Raw genomic sequence first — 21,048 nt, 5'->3', positions numbered from 1 at the left:
ACACAAGGCCACTGTCTTTTTAGAATCTTTCTTCCAGCACAATTTTTATACTGTGGTGCACCTTGTGAACAAGCAGACAGGCTGGCGTGGATGGAAAAGGATTACACATGAGATTCACGCCAAGTCTTCAGGTGGCTTTTAGATTGGCAGTCAGATTGTATTGAAAATGAATTTATTTTTTCTTTTGTCTTTGTAAGGAACATGAAAGCTACATCCCCTCAATCACCCTTCTTGTTTTAGTAAGCACTGATGAGACTGATAAAATGGAGGTCTTGAAAAAGTACCCGTTCTCTCGGGACAAGCACGAGCGAACCCTCCTAAGTCATGGTAAAAGATCCAGACATATTCCATTCTCAGAGTGGAAAACGTGGGATTCCAACATCCCCGGAGTCGCCGGAACCATAGAGAGGAAGAGGAGGAGGAAGATCTAGCAGATTGCAGAGTCTGAACTGGACACGATGGCTGCGAAGCTGAATGCTGAGTTTGAGAAGGCGGAGGTGCTCGAGCTGGTTGTGGAGTAATAAACTAGAATTCAGATTCTGGGGAACCTTTAATGACACCTTTTAGAAACCACTGACATTCTGGGAGGAGAACGCTGCGTGTGTGTCATGGAATTGATCAGATTTCTGTGTGTTGTCCAGCTTTATTTTGTACCCCTGCATGGACTTATTTTGGTAGTGTAAAGGATCATAGTTTAGTTATGAGACATAGTTTGATCCCCTAAAAGACAGACAAAGTGAAGACATCCAGACATACTGAACCCCCTTCAAGCTTTCTCAGGCTATACTCCACATTAGACCACCTCACCCCTACATATGATTTGTGAAGCCACAACCCAGTGCAACACTCTTTCTTCAAGCACCATTGTCTACTCAGAGGATTGCCAGGTGTACGATACCGATTGTGTTTGGACAATAATTTGGTCATTCCGTGTTGCTGTAATGGGCCTGCCACAACTGTCAGCCAGATTATTTTGTGACACCCCGAAGGTGTCTGTTCCCACGTGACATGATAGAAGAAATAAAAAAAATAAATAAAAAAAATAAATTCAGAATTGTACTGTAATTTACACTTAAATAGTGTTGATTTGTGCCATAAGAGTTCCTCAAACGCAGCATCATTTAGTATCTTTTGGCCAGGCTATGCCCACTCACAGCGGTCATTAGGCTTGATGTATGATAGTCCTTCATTTCCAACCTGGCGACATTGTAACAAGAAATTATGCCTCACATTGTGGGTCTCTTTCAGTTTCACAACTTCATGTTTGTAGCAAAACATCTAGTGCCTCTAACCCTTTTCCAATCTTTTAAATCCACTAATTGTGTACTAAAATGTCTGTGTTGTGTTCATCTTTATTGTATCTCAATTTAGAAAATTTATTTTCTTTATATATGTTTGTATGCTTTTTGGCTCGAAAGAAAGTCTGAGCAAAATGTTGAGAGCCTGTCCGTCCACACAGAAGTACGAGAAAGACCCGCTGTATGACACTGACAGGCTGGTGTGATCACACACTTCCTGGATAAGAGACTGGTGCCTACCCTAGACTGGCGCCCATACCAGACTGTTGCCTACCCTAGACGGCTGCCTGTATCAGACTAGTGCCTACCCTAGACTGGCGCCTATACCATACTGGGGCCTACCCTAGTCTGGCACCTATACCAGACTGGTACCTATACCAGACTGGCACCTACCCTAGATTGCCATCTGTATCAGAGTAGTGCCTACCCTAGACCAACACCTGTACCAGACTATTGCCGACCATAAACTGGCACCTGTTCCAGACTAGTGCCTACCCTAGTCTGGTGCCTCTAGTAGACTGGTGCTTATACCAGACTGGCGCTTATACCAGACTGGCGCCTCTAGTAGACTGGTGCCTATTCCAGACTGGTGCCTAAACCAGACTGACGCCTATACTATACTGGTGCCTATACCAGTCTGGTGCCTAGTAAAGGTCAGAAACATCCATGTCATTTTTTAATAAAAATCTTTTGGCTTCTTCTCTCACTGTTAGGCCAGTAGGTGGCCACGAGGTGGGCAGCAGATAACAACACTGTACTTTTTCTTTGCCACATTTTAAGATGGGCTGTACTGTGATTCTGTCAGAAGTATCAAGATTGGCCAGAGTGAGGAGGTAGATTTCTATAATGAGGTCAGTCTTTTGTGTCTCATTTAGAAGTTCTTGCTCTACGAGCATTGTTTTGTGATCTGAAAGTACTGATAAGTGGATACATTTTATTTTTTTTGAAAATGACATGCACAATGTTACACTCTGTTAAAAGACCATGTCTCCCATCTTTTAATAATATCCCCTCCATTCCTGGTGTAATACAAAGGCTTCTATGAGTAACACATACAAGACAATCTTTAATATAAAAAACTATATTTGCATTCAAAATGCATATTTAACTTCATTACTTTAAAGCTTACCTCTTAATTCCCATTAAGCAACAATTTCAACCTCTCAGTCTGCCCTTTTCTTTAAGATTCTGATTTATACATCCCTTTTCCCCAGTGACCTTCCTCAACCATACGTTTTTCTACATTTGAGTTAAATTTGGGACATTTCTATACTGGTAAACAATTTCAGTCATTGTCAGCCAGTACAGCTGTGAATTGATGGAAGCTTCCTTCATTCAAATGAAAGACCAACCTTCAGGGTAGTTTAAGGACCTTCCTCTCAAATGATTGCTGGTCACCTGAGATCCAAGGTAATTTTCTTTGTCAATTGAACTGTGTTTCTTCTCTTTGAAGACTTTGAATTCTTTGAATTCTCTTTGAATTTCGCCTTTTATTCAGAAGGCTTCTTCAGTTCTGAACTCGCTGGGGACCGAGCTTGAAAATATAGCCCTTGTTGACCATTAGCATGCTAATGATCTAGGTGCTCACCTGAGAGTCGTTAGCATGGTCGTTGGTGGGGTCGTTCACCTAGTTTCAGTTGAGGTGTCTCCCCTTTGTCTGCTGGCTCACATGGTGGTGAGTCACCAGGTCTCCTGAAATGGTGTGAACGTTTGGTTTGTTGTTGGAAGGAGTGGAGGACTGCATTGAATGTGGGTGATAGTACGTGCCTTAGCCCACTACCTCTCCTGAGAGCTTCACTAAGCCAGTGTTTCTGATGGAATGGTTTTGATATTCCAAGTGTATTCTAAATCTTCGGTTTGACATTCTGGTAAAGATAAATGTCGCCACTACACACCGAAATACTTTATTTAGTGCCAAAAGCTCAAATGAAAGGTTTGCTTTGAATGATGGAGAAGAATAAATATTTTAAGTAAAAATTTAAAAATAAAGAATTAGCTCTCTCATTGAAAGTGCTCGAGGATTAGTTTGCCGATAAGACAGCATCATGTTAGAGAGGAGGGAGTGTTGTATAGCACTAATGTTGTAACTATTTACACACTGTAAAATGTGTGTAAAATGCAGATTTTTAGATTGGATTTCCCACTGAAAGGAACACTCTATACACCACTTTATGACCAAAATAGAGATATTTCGTCAATAAGACTACTAGGGAAAAATCTCATGATGTCACTAAGCTCGTGCTCCTTTCCAATAATAACTCACCTGACGACTTTGGACATCATTACTCTGCCTAAAGACACTAATAACTTTTGGAATAGACCTTTAGTTTTTCTGCAACAAGGGACTGGACCTCCCTTCAACTTTCAGCTCTTCCATCACTTCACATGTTTAAACAGAGTTTGCAACCATCCCTCGTGACTGTTGGATGTATTGATCCCCCTTATAGTAGATAGTAGATACTGTATTTATGTCGCTTTTGACTTCATTGTCTCCACATGTGGTTCTATGCACGTGATCTGGGTTTGTGGTACTGTTTTGGTTTTCTTTGGACGTCTGCTCTTGATCTTCCGGCTAAAATAAATAATAAAAGTATTCCAAACTGTTGACAATAGTGTCTTTATACACCAACTGAATGGGTTATTTTCAATCCTGCAAGTTTCAGAGTGTCCATCATTGGCCCAGTCCTCATCCCAAAATTTTTCAAAGGCCTTGTCGCGGTAATCTTTAAAGAATGTTTGACATATATGGAACACAGCCTTTATATTTAGTCAAAGTAAGTCTAAGTAACATTCTATTGATCAAATCTTATTTATGTTTGAAGCATGAACAAGCACTTGCCCATGCACATATGTCATGATGATCACGTGCTCAATAGTGGAGTCATTGTTCTTGACATTGATTTTCTTTTGGTGATTCCGGTTTACTAATTTATGTATCTGCTCTTTCTGCAGCTGAAATTTTCTCTGTGTATCATAAATAATTTAGGCATGCTTTTTGATTTCTGATGAGATATTTTTGCTTCACACTTACTATTCAGAAGACATTTTCCATAGCAATGCGTGTTTACTACACAGCATGTAGTTTGCAGTACCACTAAGTTTAATAATTTACATTGCCCCCCAGAACCAAAGGATGATGAGCACTGGCACAAACATGCTTTCCTAAAGTACATCTTTTCCTCCGACAGTCTCTCCCAGCAATCGCTGACCTGTTGGAGATACAGTGTTACTTTGGCTGGACCAGTGATAGCGTAGCTTAGTTATATATGGACACACATTTTTGCTTTTTCATGTTTTATGGCAGCTGTAGAACACTTAAGGTAGATTGTGCACTGTATGATAATTGTGTTTCCATGGTTACAGCTTCCATGTATGTTGGTCCTTTTTGAAGAGCTATTTTGATGAGCCATCTAATTGCTGTTCAGCGGTGATCTTTGTCCAGTTAATTGTTTTCTCCTGTGGTGCAGTGTACTTGTGGTCGTTATTAAGATGTTTAATCATGCAAATTAACAAGGAATTGTAATGTTTTGCCCTTATGCAACAAAATAGCTTCATACGATCATAGAAGGTTTCCTCTGTTAGCAAATAATTAGGCTGAGTCTCCAGCATATGTTCCTGGTTCTACCTCTGAATTTCAGAAGGAAAAGGTCAGTTAAATCATGTCAAACATCTGTTAAATGTCGTAACAAGTCAACAAGACTTTTTCTTCTGTCATTCGTGACATATATGTCTTGGCTTGCTCTACTTTGGGCTTGTTGGATCGCAATGCTCTCTCGTGTGTCAATGCCGATCTGCGTGTTCTCTGAATGAAGACTACAAGAAGAAAAATGCCAATTTCAAAATGTATTTAACAATAGAACCAATTCAAGATACAAATATTACAGAGCTCCGGGCCAGTTTCAAGCTCAGGGCACGAAGTCTGACAACCTAACTATCCCTTGACCCAGTCTTTTGTAGTAACACATATGTAAATTATTGATGCTAATCTAGTCCAATCCAGTCCTTCTTCTTGGATGACCTCGTCTTCTTCTTCCCGATCCATTGGATGCTGACATAGTTCTTGTTGTATGTTGTTTTTCCCAGATAGCCACATCAAAGTTCACAGTCTTCTTAAAGAGGAACTTATCAACACCAGTAAACGATGCTGTCCAGTTTTACGATGGGTGTTTAACACTCCCATCTGTTTTCTCCTGATTAAAACTATCAATCATGTCAAGGGAGGGTCAACTGACTACTTATCGTTACTACACTTGCTAGGAGGGATCAACTGTTTATCATTTTTACTCTTACTAAAAAATATACTATCATTAGCTTCTAAACTAACTGTAACAGAAAACAGAAACATATAGAAAAAAGCAAACATATAGAAAAAACCAAACACAATTCTCTTCAACTCCCCCTTTTGGCCTAGCCTAAGCTAGGCCAATATTAGCAATTAATCGTCAGCTCCCTTACATCTCTCCATCACACACAAGGGAATGGTTTCCTTTCGAATTTGAGCCATCTGGTAAGGAGGAGGTTGTTTTCCTTCAATTGCAGTTATGATTACACGATTACATAGAGAACGAATACAAGGAATACAACAGCAACCACACAAAACTAAGCCGGCGGTAGCAGAAATTAATGACATCAAAACAGATACAATGATTACTTTCCATTTACCAAACATTCTGTCCATCCATTTTTCTAGTGGATTACTGACACCAGAATGCTCCTTCATTTCGTCTGACAATGTCCTCAAACCTTCCAGTGCCCGGGTCACAGAACCATCTGGGGCTGTATTATTAGGAATGAATGTACAACATTGATCCCCAAACATGGAGCAAACCCCTCCTTTGACTGCTAAAAGCATATCAAGTGGCATTCTATTTTGCACAGTCATCAGAGAAGTGGCTGCTAGCTGTTCTGACAGCCCAGCCACTGCATCTCTGGTGAGATTTGCCAATCGCTGCACATTATAATGAATGTAATTGATTCTATCTACATTCTAATTTGGGGTTACGGGAAACAGTGCAGATATTAAAGGTAAATTTTCAAATCCTACTGCCACCTGGTCCACTAATTTATATTCATCAGGGACTCCCCTTTGAACTCCAATTGAATCAATATATGTTGGGGATCCCTGTGTAAGGTCAAATGATGTTCCTCTCCTGTGTCTAAGTGAAGGTAGTCCCTGCTCCCCCTTTGGACCTAATAAAGTAATAGTTAGCAGGAGAGGAACCAGAGTACATGTTCCCGACCAATTGGGTGGGATTGCTAGCATCAAAGTGTGTGGATCACAGTGCCAAAACAAATCAGCTCGATGAACTGGAAAGTGTGAAGCGTTACTCCATGTGGTGACATTTACTGTGTGCTTACACCATGTTGAAGGCAACTCGCCCACCAACCTTCTTCCCGTCCGTGACAAGCAGGTAAAATTAGATCTGGCTGAAACAAATGTAGGAGGAGCTGTCTTATTTGATGCCACTGGAAAAAGAGCTGATAAAGTGGAACAGTTCACAGGATTATCATACATGTGTAAACTTAACATACAGTGAAATCCTTGAGGGTCTGTTTCTATAAGCAACGGGGCCGGAGCAGTATATAAATTAGGTCTCGCCGCGGAGCAGGCCACACAATTTGTCATTTTTCAATCCTTGGCCGTAGCCTGGATCCATTCCAACCAAATGTTTGCATCCCCATAACCTGTAGCAATCTTTACCACATGCGCCGCAGTAAATTTACTAAAATTTACAGTTACTACATTAGGATTGACCACTGGAGTTGTCAAAGTTGGTACAGGGCTTGAATTATTCCTAAAATTAATTTGAATTATACCTTTGGGATCTTGACCACCAACATGTACACCTAACACTATGAATTAAGGATGGGCGGATCGATCCCGTGGTATCGATATATCGATACTCACAAGCTACTCATTTGGCATCAATTTTTTTTATAAATATCGATATTAACTAAAATGAAAAAAAATAAAAATTGGGGGTGTATGCATCACTTTCCGCCGTTTTAGATTAGTTACTTAAATTTGGCGGCGTATTGAGCTGGCCCATGTCAGGTGACAGGAGACAGCGAATGAGCATCAACGTGCAACACAGCCCGCCGAGCCGACACAGTCAGCAAAAGGCAGAGTTGGAGGAAAAACTGAGATGGCAGGCAAAAAACGAAGCATGGTGTGGTGTTATTATTCACCAGTCGATAAAACCACTGTAAGGTGCCAGGTGTGTGATAAACATGTTTTGCACAGTAGCAACACAAGTAATTTATTAAAACATTTGAAGACGACGCATCCTGAGAGCCACGGTGGGCTTGAAAAAAGACAGGCTGCTGCGAAAGCCCAGTCTCCTGCACCACCCGCAGTTCGGCAGAAGACCCTGCACGAGAGTCTGCAAAAAAGCCAAGTGTATCCAGGTAGTTACCTTTGACAGTGTAGTGCAAAAGTCTATAAATATTCCGATTACAATCTAATTTTAACAGACCTTCAGGTGAAGGGAATTATGTCCAGTATGGTCCAATTGTTGCTTAGCCGACTTAAAACAGGCATCGGTTTTTAGTAATATTTAACTGAATATTTTAAGTAGCCTACTGAAGTTGAAAATTGCTGGCTCAGAGTAGGAAACAAGATAAGAACATATGAGATACAATTACCCAAAACCCTTATATCTAATAAAATCCTTAATACCTTTTGCAACAAATACATTTCAACTTCTCTAGTGTGATGTGAAAACTTTATCCTTTTCAGATGAGTCTCAAAGAGCATGTGAGATCACATTGAGCCTAGCAAAAATGATTGTGAAGGACTTGCAACCCATCTCAATGGTAGAGGATCAAGGTTTCCGGCATTTTATGAAGGTGGTGGATCCCCGGTACCAGATCCCTAGTCGGAAATCCATGATGGCAGGTGAAATTCCCAAACTGTACGAGCAAACACAAAAAACAGACTCCATACAATCAGCAAACAGTCTGGTTTTAACAACTGACATGTGGACTGCAAGAACCACGGAATCTTATTTGACTGTGTCAGGACATTTTATTGATAAGAACTGGCAGATGCAGTCTTGCAATCTTGCAACCATACATGTAGCTGTGCAGCACACAGCAGATGATATAGCTGAACTCCTGACAAAAATCACAGATGAATGGGGCATCACCAACAAGATCCATGCAGTTGTTACAGACAGTGGAGCCAATATGGTCTCTGCTGTGCGGAAAACATGTTGGAAGCATATTCCTTGTTTCTCTCACACACTCAACCTCATTGTGAAGCATTCCATTAAGGCTTGCACAAGTCTTGAGTCCAGCTTAGAGAAATGCAGTTCGATTCTTCCAACACAGCACCAGAGCAACTGATAAACTGAAAGAAGTACAAAATCAGTTGAATTTACCTCAGCATAAACTAATCCAAGCAGTGGATACCAGATGGAACTCTGTGTTGTACATGATTGACAGACTGTATGAACAAGAAGCCATCACAACAGCACTTTGTCTTCTGGGAAGAAACAACATGTGCCTAAGTGGTGGTGAATGGTCCCACATCAAGCAGGCCATTGACGTCCTCAGGCCATTTGAAGAGGCGACTAAGGAGGTTTCGGCAGAGCAGTATGTAACAGTTTCCAAAGTCATACCTCTAGTGTCTCTTCTCCAGCAAGCAACCACATCTGCTGCGCAAAGTAACAGTCTGGCTTCACAACTTGCAGCACAATGCAAGCGACGGTTCCAAAACATAGAACACAACCACACACTTGCAGCCAGCACCTTTCTGGATATTCGCTTCAAAAACATTGTGTTCTGTGATTCTACAAATGTGGAAATAATTAAATCACGGATCATCACAGAGATGCAAGCCCTGCCCTGCGCTGAAACACAGTCAACCAGACATGAGGCTGCTGCGACTGCATCAACTGTGACACAAGGGTCACCTGCTGAGTGTTCATCATCCAAGGGATTATGGCGGGAGTTTGACAGCCGGGTTGTGGCTTTTCAGAGCCATCGCACAGCAAACACAGATGCATATATTGAAATGAGAAGATACATGGAGGAAAAGGTCATCCCAAGAAGCGAGGACCTTTGATTTGGTGGGGGAAAAAAATGAAACCACATTTCCACTGCTGAACAAAGTTGCAAAAAAATACCTTGGCACAGTTGCAACATCTGTTCCAGCAGAGAGACTCTTCTCGAGGCCGGAGAAATAATCAGCCAGAGGCGCAATCGTCATAAAGCAGAAAATGTGAATATGATACTTTTTCTGAACAGCAATCTGACACTTCAGTAAAGTGTGATGACATATCTCAAGTGCACTAAAGGTGTGATGGTGTCAGACATTGTTCTAGTTAATTTTCTCATTGAACAACTGTCTTTTGCAGGTTTAAAGGATAATGAAATCCTATTTATCAATTGACCACAATAAATTTTATATAAATGGTCTGTATTTGTCTTGTGAGTTGTCTTAAATGTAATAATATTTTGACTGACAAAAATTGCCAGTAAGAAATGAACTGTATCTGTATCGGTATCGATATCGATGAAAATATAAGAAAAAGTATTGGTATTGTATTGCATCTCAAATGTGTGGCATCGCCCATCTGTACTATGAATAACCTATCATCTCCTTTCTTATTTATCATCTCTGGAAAATACTGCATACTCTTAATAGAAAATAATAAAGGATTCAACCCCTTATGGTTCCGCCCTGCTAAAAGTCCTCCAGTGAATGTAATTTTTTCCCAATTATCTTTTGACCAGCCATGTGGAGGAGAGGTCTGCCCTGTCCACCAATTAACATAATCCCAACCAGGACACATTGCCCCAAAACGTGCCCCATAACCATTTTGGCAAATTTGATGGACATTTCTGTGCATGTGAGGTCCGCTCTACAACTTCAAAGGTTCCAGTCCACCTGGGCTCCAACCACTTTCGCTTGATGACTCTCAGGAGGACCCACTCAGCTGTGTGTGGAATTCCTGGATCCTCACTGGATCACACCTCTGTGGTTGCAGAGGTTGCCTGTTGGGAGAAAACTGAGAGAGTCGCTTTTAGTCGATCAAAATAAGGTTTAAATTTCCTGAAAAGGTGCCGGGCTGGCCAATGGGTTTTCTGCTCCAAAAAGGAAAGGAAAGGCCACAACCCGCTCGAGCTCAAAGGGGGTGAATCCTGTTCGGGAGCTAACAGAGCTTCTTACTGACATCAAGGCTATTAGAAGCGCCTGTGTCCATTTCATCCCACTGTGAGCACAAATCTTGCCAATTTTGCTCTTCAGTGTTTGATTCATTCTTTCTACCTTCCCTTGTGATTGTGGATGATAGACAGTACCAAATGTATGCTTATGGCCCAATGCCTTTTCTACTTCTTGTAAATATTTTACTTATAAAATGAATTCCATTATCAGACCTAATTTGTTTGGGGAAACCATGTGTCGGAATATAATGATTACCGTAATTTCCGGACTATAAACCGCCACTTTTTTTCAACACTTTAAACACTGCGGCTTATTCTACGGTGTGGGTTATTTATGGTTTTTTTTCGTGGCGCACTATCACAACTATTGTGAATCAGTAATTTTTACTAACCCTTGTCAACATGGAAAATACGAGAAGAAAAGCATATGATGCGGCTTTTAAGTTAAAAGCGATCACTCTGGCGGTTGAAGAAGGAAATCGTGCTGCCGCTCGTAATCTTGGCATATCCAAGGTAGTTTTCTCTGTCAACTGGACTGGGTTTCTTCTCTTGAAGACGTTTCGCCTTCTATCCAGAAGGCTTCTTCAGTTCTGAAATCGCTGGGGAGAGAGCTTGAAAATATATAGCCCCTGTGGACCATTAGCATGCTAATGATCTGGGTGGTCACCTGAGAGTCGTTAGCAGGGTCGTTGGTCGGGTCGTTCACCTAGTTTCTGTTGAGGTGTCTCCCCTTTGTCTGCTGGATCACATGGTGATGAGTCACTGGGTCTCCTGGAATGGTGTGAATGTTTGTTTTGCTGTTGGAAGGAGTGGAGGACTGCATTGTATGTGGGTGACAGGAAGTGCCTCAAGCCACCACCTCTGTTTAAGGATGGTTTTTCCAATTTAACATGGATAGCTTCCTTGACCCCCCTTTCAAACCAGCGGTCTTCTCTGGCCAATATCCTTACTTGGCTGTCCTCGAAGGAGTGCCCACTCTCCTTTAGGTGTAAGTGGACTGCTGAATCTTGACCCGAAGAGGTGGCACGTCTGTGTTGTGCCATTCTTCTGTGGAGAGGTTGTTTGGTTTCCCCAATGTATAGTTCCTTGCATTTCTCCTGGCACTGTACAGCATAAACAACATTACTTTGTTTGGGTCTTGGTGTCTTGTCCTTTGGGTGTACTAACCTCTGTCTGAGAGTGTTGCTGGGTTTGAAATGAACCGGTATGTCGTGTTTCTGGAGGATCCTCCTAAACTTCTCCGAGACTCCAGACAGGTAGGGGATGGAAACGCTGCGGCGTTTGTTTCTCTCCTCCTCTCCTTCGCTGAGGTCTCGCTTTCTTGAGGTTTTGGTGAAGGCCCAGTCTGGGTAGCCACATGTTTTGAGAGCTGTCTTAATGTGGTCCTGTTCCTTCTTTCTGCCTTGGGATGTGGTGGGTATTTCTCTGGCCCGGTGTTGGAGAGTTCTGATCACTCCCAACTTGTGTTCCAGTGGGTGGTGAGAGTCAAACTGGAGGTACTGGTCGGTATGTGTAGGTTTTCTGTAGACTTCGATGGTGAGATTTCTGTCCTCAGTGATCTTGACTGCGCAGTCCAGAAAGGCCAGACTGTTTCCTTTTACATCTTCCCGGGTGAATTTTACATGCTCGTCTGTTTTGTTGAGGTGATCGGAGAACGCTTCCAATTCTTGTGTTTGAATTTTGACCCAGGTGTCATCCACATACCTGAACCAGTGGCTTGGCGCAGTTCCTGTGAAAGATGTCAGGGCCTGGGATTCCAGCTGGTAAGATGGTGATGTTCTTGTCCTTGGCTAAGGATGCAATGGCTCTTTTTTCCTCATTCGTGATATTGGAGGTGGGAGGTTTTGCACTAGCAAGAGCGGCTGTTACCTTGAGTCTAATCTGTTCTGCTTCTGCTTCCGGGAGTTTGTTGTTTCTGATGGCAGTCTCAGTGGCTGTGATGAGTTCGACAGTCGGTACCTCTTCAGGGGTGACTGAAAAATTCAAACCTTTGGACAGCACTTCCTCCTCGGTTTGTGTGAGCTCCCTGTCTGATAGGTAAAAAACCTATCAGACAGGGAGGAGAAATAGACAAGAACATGACCTGGATGACTGAGAATTTACACAGAAATCTTGGCATACATTACGGTGGCGAGAAGGTGGAGACGGCCACCTGAAGAACTGATCAACAATACAATATACAGTGGGACCTCTACTTACAAACGTCTCTACATGCAAAATTTTCAGGTTATGATAAGTCTCAACGCGAAAATATTTCCTCTTGTTACGAAAGAAATTTCAGGATATGAAAGGCAAAAATACGCTACCGCTGCTACTTGCAGCTCGCGGAGTTTAGCGAACGCAAACATGCTTGTAGCTGCTCTGCCATTGGCTATCGCCGAGCATCTTCCTGTAATCCCATTGGCTAGGAGGGACATCAATATGTACAAGTTTGTGTGTATCCCAGCGTCTTCTTCATCATCTTCGGGATTTATTGTGGGTGTTCGTATGTTTGTCCATTAGATGGCGGTGTTACCACAAGTGTTAACGTTCGTTGCTAGTAATGACGGCTAATGTAAGAGTAGCCTGTAATAAAGTTAATTTTGTTCCTGGAGAAGTCTTGCACTCAATTCCTACATTTATTGTGTGGTAATCTAATTGTAACATGTATTTGTTACATGTTTTGATGCATTTTTATGATTTATGTCCGAATTTTTGGGGGCTTGGAACGGATTAGGGCATTTACATGGAAAACGTGTCTCTACTCACGTAATTTTCAGGTTACGAAACAACTTCCAGAACCAATTAATTTCATAAGTAGAATGACCCACTGTATTTGTTTATGTTGCTGAGCGGATTAAATTAAAAGAAAAGTTAAAAAATCCTGACGTGATAAAATTTGGATTTAAGGTCTGTATAAACATACAAGTGAAAAGACTGGCTGTTGTTTCTTACCTGTCTGTTTGTCACTCGTCAGTGACTCATCTCTTATGGTAATAAAAATTAGATTATGCGGCTTTTAATCAGGTGCACTCTATTTAATAACACTTTTTGCATCTTCTGCTTTTACGGGAACCACCTCTGGCCAGCCAGTGTACGCATCCACTGCCACCAAGAGGTATCGGAACCCATTGACTCTGTCTATCATGTCAGTGAACTCTATAATTATTGGAAACTTGGAACTGGAAACTTGCCCTCATGTGGTCGAATTGTTGATTTTTTTTTTTTTTAGTGTGTGCATATTGAACATTCTCTGATATAATTTTCTACAATGGCTGGCAAAAATGGATGCCACCAGTGTGTTCAACACCACATCATTTGTGGTTTCCCGCAGTGTGTCAGGCCATGGGCCTCTTCCAGAACGGCATCTACCAGACCGGGCGGGAGGACAGGTCTTCCATCTGGGCCCCGCCAAATTCCTTCAACTTTCACAGCCCCCCTTTCCTTCCAAACTGTTTTTTCATGTGGAGAAGCTTCTTCTTGATCACAACTAAGTCTTTCCTTATCATATCTTGGAAGAATTTCACGAACTGTTTTCTCTACCAAAAACAAATTGTTTTATAACCTGCAGCCTTCTTTGCTGCCTGATCTGCCGCATCATTACTTTTTCCCTCTAAAGAATTCTCCTTGGTGTGACCTTTGCACTTTACGACTGCGACCTCTGCTGGTTTCATGAGTGCCTGTGTCAATTGCCTCATCTCTGCCTCATGTTTTATAGGAGAGCTTGATGCTGTGTTAAAACCTGCTTGCAACCATTGACAAAGTTCTAACTGGATAGCTCCCCCATATGCTGAATCTGTATAAATGGTCACTTTCTTTCCCTTTGATATTTCTAATGCTCTAATAACTGCCTTCAATTCTGCAAGTTGTGCTGACTCTTTGCCTGTAATCTTTCCTGTTTCCACTTCCTCAAACCTTCTTCTGACTTTCTAGCTGTTGCATAGGCAGCTTTCAGCCCCTCTTGTGGGTGTCTGAAACAACAGCCGTCTGTGAATAGTATTTCATCCGGATCCTTTAACGGTTCCGCCTTAAGATCTACTCTGATTTTTTCATCTTTCTTCACTTTCTCCTCACATCTATGTGGTTTGCCCTGTCCCATACCATCTGCCATATTTATCCCTCCATGTGTGTACGTTAAGTGTGTGGTGCAGTTAAAATCTTGTCCATCCTGATCTGTCTAAGTGAGGTCATGGTGAATGCTGCTGAGCTAACCAGTGATACCACACTATGTGTTGCATCAAAAAAGCAAACATATAGAAAAAAGCAAACACAATTCTCTTCAGGCTGTTCCCTTCTCCATCTTTGTGTATCTTCTGCATCCTCTTCTCTCACACCAGCTAATTTTGTCCACTTTTGCTACATCCACAAAACTCCTCCTCAGTCTTCCTGTAGGACTTCTGCATGGCAATTCACACCTTAGCTTTCTTCCAATATTCAGAATATTTACTATTCTTCTTCCACCCATCTCATTCTATCAGGGACCAGACGAGAACCCAAGAGCGACACCAGAGTTCGATTAAACACCGCTTTATTGTCAGGGTTATACAGGCAGGCAGAGCTGGACCCGCTGGGAAGAGGGGACCGGGCGAGTCCGTCCACAGGCGATGTCAGGAGCAGAAGGTAGTCGGGTTTACCGGGGAGCAGGCAGGATAGGATCGTCGGGGACAGGCAGGGTCGAGACCAGGCTGACAGGCAGGCAGGAAAATGCTGGAGAGTCATGTGAACTACAGAGGACAATCTGGCAGAGAGGCAGCACAGAGCAGGGACCTAAAAGCAGCTATGACACATTCCGACTTCTCTGACTAAACCTTAACATTACTTCTTTGCCACTTCCACCTCTGATTTCTTGTTGTTTGTTCAGTGCTTCTGTCATGAAGCTGCCAGCACTGCAGGTCTCACCACCACCCCGTACATCTTTCCTTTCTAAGCCTCCTCGCTCTATTCTGATCTACCACTACGTTGCAGTAACCTGTCTCTGATACTGTGAAAGCAATAATGCCCAGCACTTCCTCTTTGCCTCCGGTCTCTGTATCAACATGTCTACTGAAGCCTCCATCAGTCACCACTCTTTGGAGAAAACTTTGCATCATTTAATTCAGCTCACTGCAGAATTTCTCCTTTTAATTCTTAGTCTGCATGTAGTCTGGAGACTTTTTAGGCTTTATGGCACCAATGGTGGTTGTTGCTAAGCTGGACCTCAGCTGAGCTTTAGCTGGGCCGACAAGGATATAGGCTTGTGCCCCCGACATTACGTTCTTACCTCCTTTTCATATATTGACAGTTTAATTTGAGGAATCGTTAAGATTCTTAATTGGTTTTTTGAACAGGTTTTCATGAAGCCAGAATTTTATACAACTAATTTCTACTTGAAATATTCTCTGAAATATAAGTCAGAACATGTAACCTGCACCATTCATACCTTTCATATAACCATACCATCATGAGTTACACAGTTCTTTGTCTTCTGCTCAGCTGAGTTTTGAGTAGGTGGCTGGATAAATGGATCAGATTCTCTGGAAGGCAGTTATGCCAAGTAATGCAAATACAAACAATAGTGGTCTCTCCAGGACTTTACAGGACTTTTGGGGGTATTTTTGCAGCAAAATGTCTTTATCTTGCCTGTGATTCTTTAAGGGTTTGTCTTATTTCAAAAACATTGCAGTAGCTGACTGGACAATGTACAAAAGCAATCATGGAAGTTTAATTTAACATTTTATGCAATGTTTATTTCCTACTTGTCCTGCTGTCTCCCTCTCTCTGTCTCTGTCTCTCTCTCGCTCAAACACACTCACTCACGCACGCACGCACGCACGCACGCACGCACGCACGCACGCACGCACACACACACACACACACTAATGACTCAATTAGAGGCGACTGTGCTGATTGGTTAAGATTTCAGAAAGGTTGTGCCTATAGGTGAGTAGAGGAACATGCTGTTTTGGTTTTCACCACTCATTGTGTAAAGCAGTGATGTGTCTCTTTTTAAAATGACTACCCAAGTGTTTTTATACTATAACACCTTCTTCTAAGGTGTTAAATGTTTCTGAGTCAAAGGTTGCATCACTGGGTTGCTTGTATGAGATGAGAAGGTCCACCCACAACTAAGGCGGTCATTAAGTCCTTCTATCAGACAGGCTGTTGTAAGTACTGTCCTTCCTTAGCCAGTGTGGGCAGAGCTGTGTCAAAGAATATAAGCAGCAGACTCTGGAATATGACCACCACAGGCAAGAATGCAATATGTTCAAGACTAGCTAGAACATCCCTGTGTTCAGCAAATATTGGAAAACACTGCGAGGCACATTTGACAAAGGCCGATACGACATGTGCCCTGTCTCACGAGTTAATGCCCCAAAGTGTGGTCAAACTAATAATCTCACCCTGTTTGGGACAAATGTCGGGGGTGCCTTTCGTCCAGATGCATTCTCAAAATCAGCTGGCAGCTAGGCCTGTATGTTAGGCTTTTAATAGCTTAGCTAAAATAAATAAATTAAGCATTTAGACACAGTCTTTAAACAATTCTGCTAACCTAAAGGCTTTAACGGAAGTTGTCAGACAACTGATAAAAGACCTTAGATGTTACTTTGAAACACCAAATTTACACCATTTACCACCAATTTACATTTTCTATACGATGTGCAGTACTTTATCTCGTCTTTGTCTGGACTCGAATTTTATCAGCAACCACCCAGCTTTTGGAGAAAAAGAAGTGCATAGTAAAGAATCTCTCTGGTATCTTCGGTTTGACTATGAACCTCAGGGAATTTAGTCTTGTCTTGTTTCACTATGTTGGAGCTGCTGATGTTAAAATCAAATAGGGGTCATAGCAATACATTCAGTGTTACTGTTTATCAGATAATGATCAGTTAGATCACAGTACTAAAGTCAATAACTGGACAGAAACCTGAAACACGTAACTAAAACTTTAGATTGGCTTGCAGCAACAATTACACATGACAATGGCTCTGATTAAAAATATTTTTAAAAAAGTGGGACTATTATGTAACTAATTATGCGATCAATTTCTGTTGCTAACAAGTAAGTCACCTGTGCACATTTGAGATGCTGTGACTTTTGTCCTTTTTCTCCTGTTTAACCTTTTGGTCTTGCTTCTTTAATTTAATTTCTGCACTTTTAATTGGCCTTGTTTTTCCCCATTCTGTTTTCTTTTGAACCTGTATGTTACTCCAGAGGCCAGACACCTCTTTTATTAGGTGCTTGCAGACCCTGTAATGAATATGGCCAGAGTTTTAGCCTCACGAATATTGACTTATGCTACTTGCATATACATCACACTGTAACGACTTGGTGTGTTTGTGTAACAAACACTTAGCTGCATTCATTCAACTGAAAGTTGTTTAATTGGAAAGTGAGAAATTGAATGAAGTGGGACCTAATTATAAAGGTTATATTTTTGTTGTCCTTCAACAGTTGTTGTCAGGGGGCACTGAGACGTTCAGAGAACAATGCTCCAGCATATCTTTCTGAACGGACTCGCTAAAAATAGGTATCAAAATAAACACTGAGTATTCGGTAGCACAAATATTAGGAATATTACATAGTCAAGAATAACTTTGTGTGACTTTGACGTGTCACTTTAGATTTTTGGTTGAACATCACATCCAGGTTTTTGCAGGTGTTTGATCTTGTGTGCCAGTGGATTTACTTGTGTCATGTTGGTTGATTTTCCTTCTTTTAAAATACATCTAATTTATGACATATGTAATCACTGTTAAACTTTAAAATGTTACTATATTCCCCATACATGATGTGCAAACTTTAGACACACACCAATCTAGGGTTTTATCCTTTATACCAGTTGAATCTTGGTCTTAATCAGAGCACTGCCATCAAATACCCTAAATCTTTTCAGCCACTTACAAGGTCTGTGATGAGTCCTGCGTGTCTTTGGGGCTTTATTGGTCCAATGTAACTTTATTACTTTCTTGACCTACTGTTTCCTCCCCTGATAGAACAAGATCATCTTGGACCCTCTGACATTCAGCGAGGCTCGTTTCCGGCCCTCTCTCGAGGAGCGCTTGGAGAGCATCATCAGTGGTGCTGCCCTAATGGCCGACTCTTCGTGTACCCGTGATGACCGTCGTGAACGCATCGTGGCTGAGTGCAATGCAGTCCGACAGGCCCTCCAGGACTTGCTGAGCGAGTACATGAATAATGTGAGTTTTTCCCCCTCTGATTTAATTTGAATTGATAGCCATTAGTTAATTCCATCTACACATGAAGATTAGTAGATCCAAATGAAAAGACACAAAAAACACCTAAATGATCTGTCATTGGACCCCTGGAAATTTTCTTTCTTTGTGCCATAAGGATTTTTTGTTTTTTTTAATATGGTCCCTTAAATGTCTTCTCTATTTTCACATCAAGCAATCTCAAATTTGGGAATTAAAGTCTGTTTTGTTTTGATCATTCTTTTAAAAAAGTATCATCTCTCTCTTGGGGACAGTGTGTGCTGAACGTAATGTATATAATGCAGTACTGGAGCAGGCTAGCTACCTATCGACTGCAATACTATCCATTTTTCATGGACAAATAACCATATGAGAGTGCCAATAATGTCGCCAGCATAACAACAGGTATGGCCAAACAAAGGGCCAATGCCAAAGATGGGCTACGGTTCCTGTCTATTTGTATTATTATATCAGAAGTGCTGCGGTGTATGTTCAGAAAAGTTGACATTGACAAATTCTAATTCAAGAAAAAATACCCCCTAACAGCTAGTGTTAGCTTCCCAGAGGGAAGTTTGGCCCGCATTTCAACACTGAATTGTTACAGCTATATGATTGGGAGGATTCTTACATCGACAACCTTCCCCCCAAGCATTTGAAATGGGCTTAAGACCTGTTCCTCTACTGTAGTTACATTAAGCCAAACATTTTTGGATGTCCAAATAATCAAAATGTAGACTTTAGTCTTCCATCAAAGAGCATGCATGATTCCAGAAGTCTTGGTCTTTGATTCTGGCAGACACCAGACCGGATTTTTGTTTCTCCTGTCCACCTCCCATGAAAGGTGTTTGTGTGTAGTTGTGGAAATATGCACTACCTAGCCGAGGTCTTGCCATGACATTTCAGGGGTTTTGGAAACTTCCTGTATCATGTTGCACTCTGCTCTCAGTGTGGACCTGCATGGATGACAAAATGTCCTGAACTTATAGACTATTTTCCAGACAGTGGAATGGTTGATTCCAAGCTGTTGTGATGTTTCTTTAAAGCCTTTACCATGCTCATAAGCTGCTACATTCATCTGTCTGTTTAAATCTCACCATGGTGTTCAGTCTCACTTCTCCAGTCAGAAGCACATCAAACTAAATGCCTCCAGGCCTCCTTCAAAGTGCACAGTAAAGTTCTAATCATAGTTTAAAGAAGGTTTTTAGTGGTATTATGTTCAGTTATCTGAAATGAATCTCAGTTTTGTTGAGTTTGATGTTAAACATTTAAATGCCTGCATGTTAAACAGTAGGGATGAATGAAGACCTTGAAAAACATGGATCAAATTTAGTGTAGCCTTTGTTCAGTGCATAAAATTAAAGATTTAATTACCTAAATTTATTATTTAATGCCCACCCCAACAAATCAATTTCCTAATATTTTGGGTGTCTTTTTCCTTTGGTCTCCTTTTGTGAAATGATTGCTTTGTGAGTCATTAGTCCCATGAGCGCTGATCTCTGACCCCTAAGCTCGCTGAACCACTCAATGCTTACACTGACTGTAATTAATGTATTTTGCATGATCTATGCCTATTCTCTCTTCTACCAGCTGGCCATCAGCAGGAGGGTCCCCCTATATGAGCTTGGTCCTGCTCAAGGTTTCTTCCTGTTAAATGAGTTTTTCCTTGCCACTGGTGCTTGTTGGTGGTTAGGCCCTGGGATTCTGTAAAGTGCCTAGAAACAATTTTGATCAATAAAGATTGATTGATTGAGTCTTTGGCTCCAGGCTGCACCCCCCCCCCCCCCCCCCCAAAAAAAAGAACATGCTCCTTAATTATGTAACTAACAGTGTCCCCGGTGAGGAAGGATGGTTAGTCCAGAGTGAATCTGATAAAACAAAGGTATGCTGAGACCTTGTTGATGGCTGCCAGGAGCTGCAAAAGTAGCCCCAGCAAGCAAAAGTAGCCCCAGCTACCAGGCCCAGCCTTTTACTCAAGTCATATAAATATCCTTCTTTATTTGAATCCCTCTCTCTCTCAACACACAGATTTTTATAGGAAGCCAAATTCACAGCACAAGGTTAATCAATGTGCTGCCTGGCAATAAATTAGGTTGAAGTGACAGGAGAATGTCTATAGCTGTCTGAGCGACTGGTGATCTGTGATTGGTGACAGCAGGCCCGGCTCCCCGGCTGGTGCTGAATCATCAGGAGCAGCTGATTTAGTTACGGCACCTCTGACAGCACCCATCTATCAATTGATCTGGGGTGTAATGCATCAGCAGCCTGGCTCACAGGAGCCAGCTCTGGATATAGCCAAAGGTTGAAACCGCAGCAGCAGGGGGGGGAGGGAGCGGTAGCAGCTTCTGTTATCTGACCATTAGCAGGATGTGACTAAACAACTAAACATTGTTTGGGAGGAGGGGGGGGGG

At 41.8% G+C, this 21,048-nt stretch overlaps 1 protein-coding gene across 3 annotated transcripts in view; it reads left to right on the top strand.

The window, feature by feature from the left end:
* The window catches only part of ctnna2 (catenin (cadherin-associated protein), alpha 2), a 244,686-nt gene that overhangs the window by 61,961 nt on the left and 161,677 nt on the right, over positions 1-21,048 (top strand). For all 3 annotated transcript variants that reach the window (XM_057035872.1, XM_057035873.1, XM_057035871.1), the window contains one exon: positions 18,422-18,625. In XM_057035872.1, the coding sequence (XP_056891852.1) occupies positions 18,422-18,625 (204 nt within the window). The remainder of the gene's footprint in view (positions 1-18,421; positions 18,626-21,048) is intronic.

Source organism: Takifugu flavidus, chromosome 6 (assembly GCF_003711565.1).
Source record: "Takifugu flavidus isolate HTHZ2018 chromosome 6, ASM371156v2, whole genome shotgun sequence".
NCBI lineage: Eukaryota > Metazoa > Chordata > Actinopteri > Tetraodontiformes > Tetraodontidae > Takifugu > Takifugu flavidus.
The sequence above is the reverse complement of the archived record's forward strand: the minus strand, read 5'-3'. Positions and strand labels throughout refer to the sequence as shown.